Consider the following 19,159-nt stretch of genomic DNA (forward strand, 5'->3'; position numbering starts at 1 on the left):
TCTAGCAAATCATGGGTACAATTTTGTTTGGCTCATAATATATTTCACTAAGAAACCAAATAAAATAATACATTTTGTTTAAAACTAGACAAACAATTTTTCTAACAAGCCGCTTCGGTATGTGGTAAATTTGAAAAAGTGAGGACCGCCAGCAGGACAACACAGCAGCGGGATCTGGAGGCAGCAGAGGGGACCCACAAGAAGACAAGTCTGGTGCGAGCCAACGACAAGGTGAGGGAAGATGGGTGTACACGGAGGACACGAACCTATGGCTGGAGAGATGGACATACACTAGAGACACAGACCTGTGACTGGAGAAGCAAGAGAAGATAGAGGGGACAGCAATTGTCGTGGAGGACTCCATTATCAGACAAGTTGACAGCCACATAGTGGTAGGAAAATAGGATCGGCTGGTGAGCTGCCTACCGGGAGCCAAGTTAGAAGACATAGTGATCCGCATCGACAGGATCATCAACATCATGGAACAAGAAGATACGGCAGTGGTGACCCATCTGGGGCCGAACAGCGTGAGCAACAGGAACTACAACAGAGAAATACTGAAGGACCAGTTCTGGGCACTAGGAAAGAAGCTGAAGACCAGAACGCAGAGGATAGCATTCTTGGACATCCTGCCGGTACCAAGGGCAGATGAGAAGAGACAGATGGAGCTGCAAGCAGTCAACACGTGGATGTGGCGCTGGTGTGAGGAAGAAGGATTCCACTTCGTGCATAACTAGATGACATTCTGGGGGGAAAGCAAGCTATACAGGAAGGACGGACTCCACCTCAGCAGAGTCAGAACGAGGTTACTTGCAAACAATATCAAGAGAGAAGTTGAGAAGCTTTTAAACTAGGATGAAGGGGAAAGCCGACAGTCGATCAAGAGAGAGAGTCGATGATTCGAGAACCAGTATACCTGGAGGATACCATGCAGGAAGAAGGAGGGGAAGACTCGCCAGATCACAGACAAGACAGACCGAAAGGGACAAAAGAGGGAAGGACACACAAGAAAGGAACAGGTTGCAAACTCAAGTGTATGTACATGAATGCAAGGAGCCTTAGAAATAAAATGGGGGAATTAGAAGCTGTGGCACAAAAGGATAACATTGACATCATCGGCATCACTGAAACATGGTGGACTGATGAAAATGTCTGGGACACGGTGCTACCAGGATACAAACTATACCACAGAGACATAGTGACTCAAAAAGGAGGAGGCATTGCCATATATGTCAAAGAGGGAATTGAATCTACTGGAGTTAACATGCCACAACAGAAGGATAAGTTAGAGTCTCTATGGGTCAAAATTCCAGGAATAAATGGACCAGAAACAAGGATGGGCATCTACTACCGACACCCAGGGCAGTTAGAAGAAATTGATGAAGAAATGATGGATGAGATTAAATGCAACCGCAAAGGAGGCAACACAGTTATCATGGGTGACTTCAACTATCCAGGGATAGAATAGAACCTCGGCACCTCCGGCTGTGCTAGAGAGACCAAGTTCCTAGAAACTCTAGGCAATTGCTTCCTGGAATAACTTGTCAAGGAAAACACGAGAGGAAATGCAATTCTGGACTTAATTCTAAATGGGCTGCGAGGACCGGCGCAGGATGTAGATGTAGAAGGGACACTGGGAAACAACGATCACAATATGATCCGCTTCAACCTGGAAACAGGGACAAAACATAAGTCCAGAACGACAGCCACGGCACTAAACTTCCAAAAGGTAATTATGAAGGGATGAGATGCATGGTGGGGAAGAAGATTAAGAATAAGATAAACACTGTAAAGAAGCTAGAGCAAGCTTGGTCTCTTTTTAAGGATACAGTCACCGAGGCACAAAACCTATATATACTGTGTATCAACAAGGGATCAAAGAGAAAAAAAAATAAAGAACCGGCGTGGCTCACTGTAGAGGTTAAGGAAGTGATCAGAGACAAGAAAACCTCATTTAAGGAATGGAAAAGATCACAAATGGACGAAAACTGGAATAAGCACAAACAACATCAACACAGGTGCCATAAGGCAGTGAAAGGGGCCAAAAGAGACTACGAGGAAATAATAGCCAATGAGATGAAAAACTTCAAGGCTTTCTTTCGATATATTAAAGTAGTCTTCAAGAGCCGTATTCCAGTTGGGTTTCAGGATTTCCTCAATGAATATGCATGAGATCTATTTTCATGCACTGTATTAAAGGGAAACGACCCATGAAGGAAGCGGTGGGACCGTTGGATGACCAAGGAATAAAGGGAGCGATAAAGGAGGACAAGGCAATCGCCGACAGACTGAACACGTTTTTTTGTCTGTATTTACTGAAGAGGATATACACAGCATACCCATCAGGATATATGCTGGAAGTGAAAACAGAAAACTGACAGGGTTGACAGTCAGTTTAGAAGAGGTATGCAGGCAAATTGATAAGCTCAAGAGCGATAAATCCTCGGGACCGGATGGCATCCATCCGAGGGTCATCAAGGAAATGAAAGGGACCATAGTTGAATTGCTTCAACTAACAGCCAACCTGTCGATCAAAACGGGAAAGATTCAGGAGGACTGGACGGTGTCAAATGTTACACCAATCTTCAAAAAAGGTTCGAGGGTAGACCCGGGAAACTACAGACTGGTGAGTCTGACCTCGGTACCGGGAAAGATGGTAGAGGTGCTGATAAAGGACCGCATCATTGATCACCTTGACGGACACGGTCTGATGAGGACCAGCCAGCACGGTTTCAGCAAAGGCAGATCTTGTTTGACAAACTTGCTACACTTCTTCAAGTGAGTGAACAGACAGACAGACAAGAGCGACCTGGTCGACATTGTATATCTGAACTTTGAGAAGTCGTTTGACAAGGTTCCGCATGAACGACTTCTTCAGAAAATTGTGAGCCATGGAATCGAAGGTGAAATACTCATGTGGATTAAAAACTAGCTGGAGCATAGGAAACAGAGAGTAGGGGTAAATGGACAATATTCGGACTGGAAAAGCGTCACCAGTGGGGTGCCACAGGGCTCGGTGCTTGGACCCGGCTGTTCAACATCTTTATAAACTCTCTGGACATTGGTACAACGAGCGAGGTGATTAAATTTGCAGACGATATGAAGTTATTCAGAGTAGTGAAGATGCAGGGGGATTGCGAAGATCTGCAACATGACATATTCAGGCTCAAGGAATGGGTATCGACATGGCAGATGAGGTTCAATGTGGACAAGTGTAAAGTGATGCATGTCGGTAACAATAATCTCATGCACGAATACAGGATATCCGGGGCGGTACTTGGAGAGACCTCCCAGGAAAGAGACTTGGGATTTCTGATCGACAAGTCAGTGAAGCCGTCCATGTAATGTGCGGCGGCGGCAAAAAGGGCAAACAGAATGCTAGGAATGATAAACAAGGGGATCACAAACAGATCGGAGGTTATCATGACGTTGAACCAGGCCATGGTGCGCCCTCACCTGGAGTACTACGTACAGCACTGGTCACCGTACATGAAGAAGGACACGATACTACTCGAAAGGGAAGAGCAACTAAGATGGTTAAGGGGTTGGAGGAGCTGCTGTACAACGAAAGATTAGAGAAACTGGGCCTCTTCTCCCTCGAACAGAGAAGATTGAGAGGAGACATGATCGAAACATTCAAGGTACTGAAGGGGATAGACTTAGTAGATAAAGACATGTTGTTCATCCTCTCCAATGTAGGGAGAACGAGAGGGCACTCTCTAAAGTTGAAAGGGGATAGATTCTGTACAAACATAAGGAAGTTCTTCTTCACCCAGAGAGTGGTGGAAAACTGGAACGCTATCATAGGGGAAAACACCCTCCAGGGATTCAAGACAAAGTTAGACAAGTTCCTGCTGAACAAGGACATACCCTGATAGGGATAGTCTCAGTCAGGGCGCGGTCTTTGACCAGAGGGCCACCGCATGAGCGGATTGCTGGACATGATGGACCACTATCTAACCCAGCAGTGTTAATTCTTATGTTCTTATGTTCATTTACCCCCCACTCTCTGTTTCCTATCCGCCAGCCAGTTTTTAATGCACGTGAGTTCATTTTATCTCCTCACCCCCCTCAATCTGAAACATTGACTTTCTATAGATAAACAATATCCAACAGTTGTTTCTGAGAAGATCCTAGACTACATAAAGACTTAGACAAATGCAATGTAGTTGCCAAAGTCACAGGAGATATCATTATTCAAAATTTAAAAAAATAAACACAGTCTTGAAGCTAATGTGTGACTTAATTAGCAACCAATGCAACTTTTGCAAAATTGATGTAATATGAGCACTTTTAGAAATATTGGTCACCCGTTGAGCCGCTACATTCTGCAAAAGCTGCTAAGCCTATAACATGTACTTGGGAAGTCCCAAGTACAATTAATTACAGTAATCTTCTTGGTAGGAGGTGTACATGTGTTTATTGAAAGTTTCAGTGTTTCTAATGACTGGGGAAATGAATTCAGAACGGTTTATATGAGCATTGTAATGGTGTTACAATACATGAGCTTCTATCATGGTGTTACATGAACTTCTGTAAAGGTGTTACAATACAGAGTTTGCGTTTCCTGGGATGGTTTCAATACAGATATTATTTAACCATAATCAATACTTGTGCTTTTGTAAAGGTGTTAACAATATAGGGTTAGTGTTTTCTGAGTTTGTTCTCAATACAGCCCTCTTAAACCATAATCAATCCTCTTTCTTATTTCTTATTCAACTGGGACATATGTATCTATAAAATAGGGAGAGGGGCTGAAAAAAATTTCAAGTGCCACATTATGAAGTTATCCTCTACTTATTTGTTGTTTTAATATGTTGTAGTTTTGTATCTTTTCTCAGCTGTGGAAAGGATTGTTGTTTTTTTATTTAACTCTTATTTGCATTAAAACATCTAATAAGTGTTCTCTTTTGATAGAAGGCTAGTAAATCACACAACTATTTCACCTCTCTTGAGAGTTTTTCTCCCCCTCTTTTTACCACTGATGAGCATGGCCTTGATCACCTTAGTGTGATCTATTAATCTATGTCATCAGTGAACAACTGTCAAAGGCAATTTTACTTTGTTGGTCCTATGAATTAATTAGTTTACTGATTATTACTTCATATTCCTTGTTTCAGGATGATTTGTTGATATTGAGAAAGACAGTGAAGTGTTTTCTTGCAGTTTGCCAGCAATGCCTTTCAAATGTCAACACTCCAGTAAAGGAACAGGTAAGAGAACAGGAACGGCGTTTTGGGTTTTTTTTTTTTTTACAAGGTGCCAAAATATGCTTCTATTTATTACCATATTTTTCTTTTCTTTTATTGTGTTTACTGTTAACACCAGTGCTGTCAGAGCCCTTTGAGCAGATATATACTGCTACTACTAATTATTTCTATAGCACTACTAGACATATGCAGCACTATACACATTCAGACATATGCAGCACTATACACATTCTATGCAGGTACTTCCTCTGACCCTGGTGAGCGCACAGTCTAAGTTTTGTACCTGGGACTGTGGAGGGTAGGTGTCGTGGTCAAGATCACAAGGAGGTGGGTGGGACTTGAACTCAGTTCACCAGGATCTCAGCCGACTCCATTGCTATTGCTACTATTATTACTACCAGTATTACTACTACTATCTCTAGAGCGCTACCAGCACTGTACAGAGCACTGTACAGAGTTGCAAGGGAGACAGTTCCTGCATGAATGAGCTCACAATCTAATCAGTCCCTGCTCGAATGAGCTCACAATCTAGTCAATCAAGACAGGGAACCCCCCCCCCCCAGAAAGCCAGAGTAAGGGATTCAGTTAACGGGTGAACAGAAAAGCGTAGGGTTAAAAGTTGAAGGCTATCTCAAAAAGGTGGGTTTTCAGCCTACTTTCCAACAAGGGAAGGGAAGGTGCATGATGTATGGACTCCGATAGTTTGTTCTAGGCATATGGAGAAGCGAGATGAAAGGAACAAAGTCTGGAATTGGCAGTGGAGGACGAGAGTACAGATAAAAACAACTTATCTGAGGAACAGAGTTTATGAGAGGCATGTAAGGAGAGAGAAGAGGGGCTGCAGAATGAACACATTTGTAGATTAATAATAAGAGTTTGAATTGGATATGAAGGCGGATAGGGAGTCAGTGAAGTGATTTGAGGAGAGGGGTAATGTGAGTGTAGTGAAGTTGGCAGAAGATAAGTCGTGCAGCAGAATTTTGTACAGATTGCAGGGGGGGAGAAGTGGTTCAGCAGGAGACCTGTTAGAAGTAAATTGCAATGATCTAAGCATGATACTACAAGGATGTGGACAAGGGTCCAGGTAGTGTGCTCTGAGAGGAAGGGGCATATTTTAGAAATACAGAGATAGAAGGGACAGGCTTTCACAGTCAGTTGGATGTGCATAGAAAATGAGAGGTCAGAGTTAAAGACGGCACTGAGGTTACAAGCAGAGGAGACAGGAATGATAACAGTATTGTTGATGAAAATGAAGAACGGAAGGAGAGGGGCAGAGGGGTTTAGGAGGAATGAGGAGTAGTTTAATCTTAGGCATGTTTAGTTTCAAGTGATGGCAGAACATCCAGGTAACAGTGTCAGACAAACAGGAGGAGACTCTTGGGTGGGGATTTTCTGTGAAATCTCAGGTATAAAAAGGTAGATCTATGAATCATTGGCATATATGTGATACTGGAAGTCATGGGAGGAAATCAGGGCACTGAGGAATGAGGTATAGAGAGAGAATAAAAGAGATCCTAAGATAGAACGCCGCTAGTGGGATGGCACCAAAAGAGGATCCAATAAAGCATACACTAATGCTGCGATGGGAGAGGTAGAGAAAAGCTGACAGTCGACCAAGAGTCGATGGTTCGGGAAATGGTATACCCAGAGGATACCATGCAAAAAAATTGCAGGGAAGACTTACCGGATCATAGGCAAGATAGAAATCCCGAGGATCGAAAGGGACAGAAGCGAGAGAGACAGAAGGGGGAAGGAAATGTAAGAAAGTAACAGGCCGCAAACTTAAGTATATGTACAGAAACGCAAGAAGCCTAAGGAATAAGATGGAGGAATTGGAAGCTATGGCACAAAAAGATAAGCTAGACATCATCGGCATCACGGAAACATGGTGGAACGAGGACGTCTGGGACACTGTGCTACTGGGAAACAACCTATTAAGAACATAAGAAGTTGCCACCACTGGGTCAGACCAGAGGTCCATCGCACCCAGCGGTCCGCTCCCGCGGCGGCCCATCAGGTCTGTGACCTATGAAGTGGTTCCTGATTATTTCTGTAACCTACCTCTACATCTATCTGTAACCCTCAATCCCCTCATCCTTTAGGAACCTATCTAAACCTTCCTTGAAACCCTGTAGTGTGCTCTGGCCTATCACAACCTCTGGAAGCGCGTTCCATGTGTCCACCACCCTCTGGGTAAAAAAGAACTTCCTCACATTTGTTCTAAACCTGTACCCTCTCAATTTCTCCGAGTGACCCCATTGTACTTGTGGTTCCCCACAGTCTGAAGAATCTGTCCCTGTCCACCTTCTCTATGCCCCTCAGGATTTTGAAGGTTTCTATCATGTCTCCTCTAAGTCTCCGCTTTTTCTAACCCCAGCATTTTCAACCTGTCAGCGTATGAAAAGTTTCCATACCATTTACCAGTTTAGTTGCTCTCCTCTGGACCCCCTTAAGTACTGCCATGTCCTTCTTGAGGTACGGCGACCAGTACTGGACACAGTACTCCAGATGTGGGCGCACCATTGCACGATATAGCGGCATGATGACTTCCTTTGTCCTGGTCGTGATACCCTTTTTAATGATACCCAACATTCTGTTCGCTTTCTTTGAGGCTGTCGCAAATTGTGCTGATGCTTTCAATGTTGTGTCCACCATCACCCCCAGGTCTCTTTCAAGGTTGCTCACCCCTAGCAGTGATCCTCCCATTTTGTAGCTGAACATAGAGTTCTTTTTCCCTACATGCATGATCTTGCATTTCTCTATGTTAAAACTCATCTGCTACTTTTTGCCCACTCTTCCAGTCTCGTTAGGTCTCTTTGCAGGTCTTCGCAATCTTCCGTGTTTCTAACTCTGCTGCAGAGTTTGGTGTCATCAGCAAATTTAATAACCTCACATTTCGTCCCCGTCTCCAGGTCGTTGATAAATATATTGAACAGGAGCGGTCCCAGCACTGACCCCTGTGGAACTCCGTTCGTGACCCATTGCCAGTCTGAGTAATGGCCCTTTACTCCAACCCTCTGTTTCCTGCTTGCCAGCCAGTGTTTGATCCATCGGTGGACATCCCCCTGCAGCCAGTGGCTCCACAGCTTCCTAAGCAGTCTTTCGTGAGGTACCTTGTCGAAGGCCTTTTGGAAGTCAAGGTAAATGATGTCTATGGATTCCCCTTTAGCCACCTGGCTGTTTATTCCCTCAAAGAAATACACTAAGTTCGTGAGGCATGACCTTCCCTTGCAGAAGCCGTGCTGGTTCGCCTTCAGTTGTCCATTGTTTTCTATGTGTTCGTAGATTGTGTCCTTGACCAGTGCTTCCATCATCTTTCCCGGAACCGAGATCAAGCTCACCGGCCTGTAGTTTCCCGGGTCACCCCTTGATCACTTCTTAAAGATGGGCGTGACATTGGCTATTTTCCAGTCCTCTGGGATCTCCCCAGTTTTCAAGGATAGGTTACAAATTTGGCGTAGCTTTTCCGCTATTTCATTTCTCAGTTCCTTTGATACCTTTGGGTGGATGCCGTCCGGACCTGGTGATTTGTCACTCTTCAGTCTGTCTATCTGTCTGAGAACATCCTCTTTGCTTACTTCTAGTTGGACCAGCTTTTCATCATGGTCTCCGTTTATGTTCTGCTCGGGTTCTGGGATATTGGATGTGTCCTCTCTCGTGAAGACTGACGAGAAGAACTTGTTTAACCTGTCAGCTATCTCTTTTTCCTCCTTAACCACTCCCTTCCTGTCTCCATCGTCCAAAGGTCTCACTTCCTCCCTGGCTGGTTCTTTCCCCTTCACATACCTGAAGAATGGTTTGAAGTTTTTTGCTTCCCCCGCCAGTCTCTCCTAACCTTTTTTTTGCTTTCCTAACCACTCGGTGACAGTCCTTTTGGTGCCTTTTGTGTTCCTTCTGGTTGTCCTTAGTTTGGTCCTTTTTCCATTTTCTAAATGATGTTTTCTTGTCACTTATCGCCTTTCTCACTGCATTTGTTATCCATGCCGGGTTTTTGGTTCGATTTTTTTGCACCCTTTCCTAAACCTGGGGACATACAGGTTTTGTGCTTCGTGCACCGTGCCCTTGAATAGGGCCCAGGCTTCCTCTAAGGTTTCCATCTTCCCTGAGCTGTTGCTGAGTTTCTTTCCCACCATTTTCCTCATGGCCTCGTAATTTCCTCTTTTCTAAAATTAAGTGCTGTTGTTGTAGTTCTTTTCACTTTTGATGTTCCCATTTCTAGCTTGCACTGGATCATGTTGTGATCGCTGTTTCCTAGTGGCTCTAGAACTACCACCTCTTTTGCGGGTCCTCCTAGCCCATTGAGGATTAGGTCAAGGGTGGCATCTCCTCTTGTTGGTTCCGTGACCAGCTGCTCCATGAAACAGTCCCTCACTGCCTCCAGGAACTTTGTTTCTCTCGTGCAATTTGAGTGTCCAATGCTCCAGTCTATCCCAGGGTAGTTGAAATCCCCCATCACCACCACACTTCCGCTTTTACATACCTGCCTCAATTCAGCCTCCAGGTCCTGGTCGTTTGCCTCCAGTTGTCCTGGTGGGCGATAGTACAGTCCCAATTTTATGTCTGCTCCATTTCCTCCTGTCAGCTTTACCCATAGTGATTCCAAGCCGTCCGCCCTTACTGTTGTTTCCATCCTGGTTGAAGGAATGGAGTCCTTTATATATAACGCTATTCCTCCACCCTTCTTATGTGTCCTATCCCTCCTATAGAGTTTGTACCCTGGTAGGACCACATCCCATTTATTGTCCTCGGACCACCATGTCTCTGTGACTCCAATTATGTCTAGGTCCTCCTTACTGGCTATAACTTTTAGCTCCCCCATTTTGGTTCTTAGGCTCCTAGCATTAGTGTATAGGCAATTTAAGTCCCTGTTGTTTACCTTCTCTGTTTGTTTTCCTCGTGGTTTGGTGCTCCTGCCGACCCCTTCATGGGCTGCCAGTCCCCGAGCCTCATTCCGTCCATCTTCCTCCTGCGGTGTGTCTGTTTCGTCCTCATCCCCCTCCTGTGGTGCGTCTATCTCGTCCTCAGCCTGCTTCCCCATTTTTGGACGTCCCTCTGGTTCCGGCTGTTTCCTCCTTTTTGCGCTCTTTAGTTTCATTAGTTCCTTGGGCCCCTGCATCGCGTCTTTGGGTTTAAAAAAAAAAAAAATGTCCACTCCATCTCGAGTCCTCTATCGCCTATTCCCGATTCAGTATCCTTGTTTGATACTCTAGTCCGATGTGTCGATGTCGGATCAACTATCGGCTTTCCCCTTGTCCTCAGTTTAAAGCCATGTCTATGCCGTTCTGGATGTTGCGTGCCAGCATCCTCGTCCCAGCCGTGCTCAGGTGCAGTCCATCTCTCCTGTAGAGATTGCTTTTCCCCAGGAAGGTTGTCCAGTTCCATACAAAGTGGAAACCCTCCTCATCGCACCATCTCCTCAGCCAACCATTTACTGCTTGCAGCTCGGTCTGCCTCCTTGCATCCGCCCTCGGTACTGGCAGGATCTCTGAGAAGACTAGCTTCCTTGTCCTCAGCTTCAGTTTCCTCCCCAGGATCTTAAACTGCTCGGTCAGTGTAGTCCTGTTGTAGTTCCTTCTGCTGACGTCGTTGGTTCCAACGTGGATTATCACTGCTGTCTCCTCCATCTCAGCTCCCTCCAGCAGAGACAGAGTAGGACAAAAAGGTGGGGGTATTGCCCTATACATAAAAGAGGGAATTGAGTCTACCAGAGAGAACACGTCGGAAACAAACAATAAGGTAGAGTCTCTATGGGCCAAAATACTGGGAACAAATGGAATGGATATGAAGATTGGCGTCTAGTACCGACTTCCAGGGCAGTCCGAAGAGACTGATGGAGAAATGATGGACAAAATTAAACAAAAATGCAAGGGAGGCAATGCAGTTATCATGGGCAATTTCAATTATCCGGGGATAGATTGGAATCTAGGCAACTCCAGCTGCAGTAGGGAGACCAAGTTCCTGGATGCTGTAGGCGAATGCTTCCTGGAACAACTTGTCAAGGAAAATACAATTCTGGACTTAATTCTAAATGGACCACAAGGACCGGCAAAAGGTATAGAAGTAGACAGGATACTGGGAATATTATCCACTTCAACCTGGACACAGGGACAAAAAAATCGATCCAGGATGATGGCCATGGCACTGAACTTCCAAAAAGGGAACTACGAAGGGATGAGAGTCATGGTAAGGAAGAAGATTAGGAAGAGGATAAGCACTGTAAATACGCTAGAGCAAGCATGGTCCCTTTTTAAGGACACAAAATCTATATATACTGTGTATTGTCACACCGTGCCCCTGATATGCGCAGTGAGCCCATGAGATCGTGACAAATCTTCTGACCCTTCAGGACTTTATCTAGCTAGTTAACAGCTTAACAGGGTCATGCAAGAAATGAGTCTTAGTCAGAAATGGCAAACAACAGCTTTATTTCAGCCACTTGCCAAATAAACCCTAATACAGGCTTCAGCCTTGCAGTTTCAAAAAACACTCATTCCATTAAATCATATATTTCTCATACAGAAAAAAACCCCAAAATCTGAGTTTTCAAATTTGTCAATAATGGCTTGAACATAGTCTCCTGCTTCTGGACTTTAACAGTAGAATATAACACAGTCCTCTTCTCCAGAACAGCTAGATTATACTTTAGGCTTGTACTAGTGCTGCCCTATTCACAATTCGAATCGATTCGAATTGATTCAATTTTTAAAAAATCGGCCTCCTGATTCAATGGCCGACCCTTCTCCTGTGCCTTCCTAAAGCAGGAGCTGCAGCGCTGCCTCTTGCTGGCCATCCGCTGCTGCTCCTGCTTGAGGGGGAGGGTCAGTCAGAAAAACCTCCCTCAGCTTGCCCGCTCTTGCCTCCCTGCTCTTACCTCCCCCAGCTTCCCCGCTCTTACCTCCTTTATACTAATAGGGCAGCTTGCAGGCTCGCTGATGTTATAGCGATCCCTGCAGCTGCCCTTGGTCCTCAGTGGCACGTTCTCTCTGCTGCGATCCTGCCCCTGATGTCAGAGCAGGGGCAGGACATAGCAGGAAGAACGTACCACTGAGGACCACGGGTAGCTGCAAGGATCGCTATAACACCAGCAAGCCTGCAAGCTGCCCTATTAGCGGTAAGAAGGTAAGAATGCTTGCAGGAGGAGCAGCTTTCGTTCCCGGCAGGGGGAGGGGAGAAAAAATGTGCTTTCGCGGCAGGGGTGAGCAACGTTCGTTCCTGGCGGGAGGGAGGAGAAAATGTGACTTCGGGGCGGGTGGAGCAGCGTTTGTTCCCGGCGGGGGGGGGAAGCAAGCCTTCTCAGCGGGGAGGAGGAGAGAAAGTGCCTTCCTGGGGGGAGCAGGCCTTCGTGGGGGGGAATAGGTCTTCGTGACGGGGAGCAGGCCTTCAGGGCAGGGAAGCAGGCCTGTGCAGAGGGAGGAGGAGGAAGAGTTCCTTTGGCGGTTCATAGTCTTAAGCGCGCGAGACAGATGCGGGCCAACAATTCATCGCAAGACTTCAGCGCGCCGCAGAAAAACCTTCTTTTAAAGGGCTCTGACGGGGGGTGTTGGTGGGGAACCCCCCACTTTACTTAATAGTGACCGCGCTGGGTTTGGGGGGATTGTAACCCCACATTATACTGGAAACTTAACTTTTTCTCTATTTTTAAGGGAAAAAATTAAGTTTTCAGTATAATGTGGGGGGGTTACACCCCCACACCCCCAACACATCAGCATGATCCCTATTAAGTAGAGTGGGAGGCTTCCCCACCAACACCTCCCTTTGGAACCCTTTAAAAGAAGGTTTTTCTGCGGCGTGCTGAAGTCTCGTGCTGAATTGTCGGCGCTCGTTTGTCGGCATGCGTCTCGCGTGCTTAAGACCCATCACCTCTTTGGCAGTGGGGAGGCAGGCCTGTGCAGAGGGAGGAGGAGGAAGGAGTAAGAGAGGGGAGGGGAGATGCCAGACCTGGGGTGAAGTGAAGGGAAGAGAGAGACCAAAAAGAGGGGGAGGAAAGCAGAGGAGAGGTGCTGGACTAATGGAGAGAGGGAGAGGGAGAGAGAAATGCAAGACCACAAGGGGAAGGGTACAAGAGGGACAGATACTGCTCCAAAGTAGGTGGGCAAGGTGCAGGATTGCAGGAGCGATAGTAGGAGAAAGCCTGTACCTGGGGAAGGGGATACAGGAGGTAAGGAAGAGAAAAAGAAGAAGCTGGATATGGGGAGAGATAAGATGCTGGGCATGTAGGGAGCATAGGAACAGGGACACAGAAGAGAGATGCTGAATGAAAGGGTAGATGAGAAACGGAGAGATGGTGGATCTGTGGATGTTGGGGTCCATCGCTGCAGTTGCGGGGTGATGGAAATGAAAAAAAGGAAAGATGCCAGACCTCCGGGAAATTAAAGGGAAACAGAAGGGGAGGACAGAGATGGAAGATGGATGGTTAGCATGGAGAAAGAAGAAAGAAGGAGAGCCTGATCAGAAGACAACCAGACCAACATGGGACCAACAAGATTTGAAAAATGACCAGACAACAAAAGGTAGGAAAAATAATTTTATTTTCTGTTTTGTGATTACAATATGTCAGATTTGATATGTGTATCCTTCCAGAGCTGGTGTTGGACTGCAAACGTGAGCTAGGATTTAATAGAGAGAGGAAAAGTATTTTTTGTTTGTTTATTTTGTTTACATCACAGGACCAGTATGGGTAGGAGAGGGCAAAGAGGGTGAAGAGGCTATAAAATAAACCCACTAGGATGTTTGGAAAAAACCACTCAATTGGGCAGGAAAATTGAATCGAAAAATCGATTCAATAGGCTGAATCGAATCAAAAATTTTTTTCCTGAATCGGGCAGCACTAGCTTGTACTATTCACCCAGATGTTTATTCAAAAGGAGCATTGCCAGTCCTTGGCCAGATAATGTTTTACCTGTTTTAATCAGCTCTCTTGCTCCCCAAAGGGACTGCCGCCGCATAGCGGTGGCGCCGACGACTCCGCCCATTTTCCACCACCGGTAGCGTTGACTACAAATTTACCTGCTTTGCGGCGCACACCATACTGTCTTGCACTCCTCTGTTTGCTGGCTTACCTCACCTCTCACTAACAGCCATCTTTAATCACTGTTCCAGTTTCTATTTTACTTTTTAACTGTACTTAAGTTAAATTTAATTTTAGTTATTGTTTTACCTGTTTTAATCAGTGAGTATCGTTTTATCTGTTTTAATAGTTACTATTTCTTGTGCTATTCTTGTACGTCTGTTATACTTGTTTTTCTTTCTACCCCTATTGTCATTTACCTGGTTTGTAGTTTGCTTTTCTCCTAATGTATGTCGATTTTGATTTTGACAGGCTCTCTTGCTCCCCAAAGGGACTGCCGCCGCGCAGTAGCGGCGCCGACGACTCCGCCCACTTTCCACCACCGGTAGCGTTGACTACAAATTTACCTGCTTTGCGGCGCACGCCAAAGGAGCGCACCTAAGGAGCAGGTCCTGCTCTTTTATGCGCTCCTTCATGCAGCTACTTCATGCTCTTGTTCATTTTTTCTTATACAATATTCCTTCCACCAAAACCTCACACAACTCACTATTTCAACTCGGAATTTCCTTCCTTATATACAACCTCCTAATTCCTTTTCCTTTACCTCACACTTCTTTCCACCTTAATTCTTCTGCACCCCAATATTCTAACCCTAAAATAATGGCCTCTATTCCCACTATATGGGGCCATCGACCTCTAAAAAAAAAACCCCTTCCTAGCCCGACCGAAATTCAGACAAGAAATTATATCACTATTCCAACTTCCCCTGCCCCCAGCTTTCATTCCACTTCACTTTACTCCCCCTCCAAACTAAATATAGGTCTGGTAAACGTACGATCCATCAAAAACAAACACCACCTAATCCATGGCACCATTATTCAATACAACCTTCATATCTTATGCCTTACAGAAATCTGGCTAATTCAGGGGGAGGAGGCCTATCTAACCCAAGCTTGTCCTACTAACTTCAAGGCAATTTTCCAACCCCGCCCGAACAAAAAAGGAGGAGGTATAGCTGTTATTTTTCACACCTCTATCCCCCTCTAGCCCAACACTTCCAACTCCTACTCCGATGCTCCAGTAGAATCCCTTCAATTCTCCATAAAACACTCCCCCTCTCTTAATTTCCTTCTTATATACCTCCCTCCTCCAGTAACCAAAACCTCACTTTCTACCCTTTTTTCCACTATTTCGGACTTTAATATCTCTTATCCTGATTCTATTATCCTTGGAGATTTCAATATCCACTTTAATTCCCCCAACCACTCTAACACTACAGAACTCTTAACATTAATCTCTGACTTATCATTATCCCCTCTCATCTCAATGCCTACCCATTCTGCTGGTAACACCATAGACATGATTTTCTGCCCAACTTCTATCAGTCACCTCTTTCAAAACTTTCAATCTCATTCTCTACCTTGGATAGATCACACCTTAATTAACTGGCAATTGGACCTCCCTGTACTCCCATGTTATGCCCAACAAAAAATTGCTATATCCCCCCGAAACATTAATAAAATAACCCTTTCCGCTATCCAAAACTCCTTTAACTTAAACCTCAATGACTTCTCTTCACTTTCTATCGATAAACAATTCTCTCTCTGGGAAACCTTTACAAAATCCTTAATAGACTCCCTGGCACCTCAACAAGAAAAAAAAACTCACCCCAAATCAGACTCAAAAAAACAACAACCCTGGTATAACAATAAACTTGCCCTTCTTCGCCGACAACTTCGATCTGTAGAACATAAATGGCGTAAAACACGCCATAATAGTTTTCTTATCCTGTTTAAGGAAAAAGCCTCTTATTATAAAACTGCCATACAACAAACCAAGAGAGAATACTATTCCAAACTTATCTCTTCCACCCGTAATTCTTCAACTCTCTTTAATCTAGTTCAATCTCTCTCAAAATATTCTAAAAAAAAAACCCTTACCCTTAACTACGCAACCATCTGCCAATGAGCTGGCACTTTTCTTTGATACAAAAATCAAGGATATTAGATCACATCTAGGACCTTCCTCTTCTGCCTCTCCTTCTTACACTCCCGATGATTCTACTCATCTCTCATTCAGCACCTGTTCAAACTTCAAAATGCCCTCACTAGCAAATCTTCTCCTCATTTTACAATCCCTAAATACCTCCAACAATCTTATGGAGAGTATTCCCCCCTCACTCCTTAAAAAATTATTTTCCTTCTTTGGCCCATTCATCTGGGAAATGGTATCCAAGTCTCTCTCTGACAACCTAGTACCTACTGCTTGGAAAACAGCCCTTGTTATCCCAAAATTGAAACAACACAACTTAGACCCCTCTCTGCCGGCAAATTACCGCCCCATCGCTAACCCACCCTTAATCTCTAAACTAACTGAAAAAATCATTCACACTCAACTTACAGAATTTATCGAAAACACCCATGCCCTACATCCATGTCAAACAGGCTTTCGTTCTTCACATTCCACTGAACTGTCACTGCTAGGCCTATCCATTACTATCATGATCACCAAAAATCTGTTCTTCTTATTTCGATCGACCTGTCCGCAGCCTTCGACACTATTGATCACTCTCTCCTTATTAATCAACTTAAAGACTGCGGTATTACAGGCTCTTTTATGTTTCATTTCATACTTTAATGAACGTAGCATTAAAGTTCATGTAAAGAATTAAACTTCCCAACCTATATCACAAACCTATGGTGTTCCGCAAGGATCTATTCTATCTCCACTATTATTCAACATCTTTCTGTCTCCTCTTCTTACGCTAGCACAATCTATTGGATTCACAATCTTCGCCTATGCAGATGACATACAACTACTTCACCCAGTCAACACCTCAAACATTTCAGATATAACAGACATAAACAATAAACTGGATGCTGTAAATGACTGGCTTTATACAAATAAACTTTCTCTCAACATTGATAAATCCTGTGCCCTACTACTCCCAATCAAAAACAGCGAATCTCTATCTGGCAAAATTTCTATCAAATCCACTCCTATACAAATGGAAACAAAAATAAAATTATTAGGAGTCATTATCGATAAGGATCTCACATTCCATGATCAAATCAGTTCGGTTGTAAAAATCAGTTTCTTCAAACTTCGTCTTATTCGTTCATTAACTTCGATTCTAGGGACAGATGCAATCACAATTCTGGTTCACTCTCTAGTCATTTCCCACTTAGACTACTGCAACTCTCTTTATAACGGCCTCCCACAAAAAGAAATTTGACGCCTACAATTGATACAAAATACAGCAATAAAACTCATTTACAAAACAGGCAAATATGATCATGTTACCCCGCTTTTGAAAGAGGCACATTGGCTACCTATCATACATCGTATCACCTATAAAATCATCTTGCTTACCTTCAAAATAAAACTCTCACACCAGCCTTTATATCTTGATAAGGTTCTCATTCCTCAATGTTCCTCACGTACTGAGGTCAACAGATCAAAAACTCTTACGAATCCCTTCCGTAAAAGATTTCTATTACACCCGGAAAATAAATTTTACAGTAGTCGCCCCAACGTTGTGGAATGCCCTGCCACAACAACTCCGAGACGAACAACATCTAGATAAATTCAAGATTAACCTGAAGACTTTCTTATTCCGTGACGCTTTCGCCTGTGCTTAGAGCTACCTTCTTTTTTTTTTTTCTTTTTTCTTCTTCCCTCTCCTTCTCTTCTCTCTCCTTCACTCTTCTGTTCCTCATTTATTTAAATAATCGCTTTAAAAAAGCGACCCCATCCAATATGTTTTACCCCACTCCCACTTTCTCCTTCTCTTCTCAAAACATGTAACTTTTCCCCTCCTTTCCCTTTTACCCTCACTTTCATGTCTGTCCAGTTATGTTTTTGATGTCCACTCATCATTTTTAAATATTTATGACTTTTTTCTCTTTCTTATAATTTTATTGTTAACCGGCCAGATACCTGTTGATGGTCGGTATATTAAAAAGATAATAAACTTGAAACTTAAACCCCCCTCCCAGCAAACTGGGTAGCAAAGCATACAAAAATATCTCATGGCTTCACTTCAGCATAACTTCTCTTTAAATAAGCTGTTTCTTAATAAAAATATTTACACATAAATAAGCTGTTTCTTTATAAGCAGAACTTGTGCTCAGAAACACAGGCACTGTAAGAGAAAAATTTATAACAGCCCAGCAAGTAGAGAAGTTTAATTCAGAACCAATGTTCTGGTTCAGTGCCAAGATTCTAAGGACCTTTCCTTCTGAAACGTTGCTGTAGCAACTACACACAGCTGTGAGAGAGGAACGTGATTGCCTAGCCTGGCTGCTAGCAGGGAAAAATATGCAACATTTGTTTGAATCAAAACCAATGCTTTAAGGCAAAAATTCAAAGTCCAAAATTCTAGGAGACTCTCCTCAAAGAAAAAAACACAGCTTAGCTTGCAGTTCAGCGTGTGCAGGCAAAAAACAAAACACATACATTTCACTGCAGTTACATATCCACAGGAAAAGTTTCAGTTCCTACCAGACTCTCCTGGATGTCCATTGCTTCTCCTTGGTCCTGCTCACAAATTCCAGAGGGAAAAAACAGCTCTTCTGCCTCTTCCATATGCCAATCTGTTTCTCCAGCCTCCTCTGGCTAGTCATAAAGAATCTCACTCTCCTCCTGGCTCTCGTCAGCTCCAGCTTGCCTCTCTCCTCTTCCTACTCTGGACTAGAGGTCTGCATGGGAACGGGGATCACGGGAGTCCTGCGGGGGTCCCGCGGGAATCCCCCCTAACCCACGGGACTCCCCTCTGGTCCACGGGACTCCCACGGGGATGGAAGGCTTTGGAAGCAGGGTTCATCCATATAATATAATGGACACGTCAGCCTTAGTAAAAGAGGGGGTTTATAAGTTAATTACCTGAACAGAAAATAAAAAAAGGGTTCCACCAAAGAGATTCCACAAGGAAAACAGCAGC

The 19,159-nt window shown here is 44.3% G+C and overlaps 1 protein-coding gene across 1 annotated transcript in view; it reads left to right on the forward strand.

The window, feature by feature from the left end:
* The window catches only part of STAG1 (stromal antigen 1), a 2,074,316-nt gene that overhangs the window by 1,487,277 nt on the left and 567,880 nt on the right, over positions 1–19,159 (forward strand). Inside the window, 1 exon segment of the mRNA XM_033958034.1 lies at positions 5,121–5,213. Within this exon segment, the coding sequence (XP_033813925.1) occupies positions 5,121–5,213 (93 nt within the window).

Source organism: Geotrypetes seraphini, chromosome 9, assembly GCF_902459505.1.
Source record: "Geotrypetes seraphini chromosome 9, aGeoSer1.1, whole genome shotgun sequence".
Lineage (NCBI taxonomy): Eukaryota > Metazoa > Chordata > Amphibia > Gymnophiona > Dermophiidae > Geotrypetes > Geotrypetes seraphini.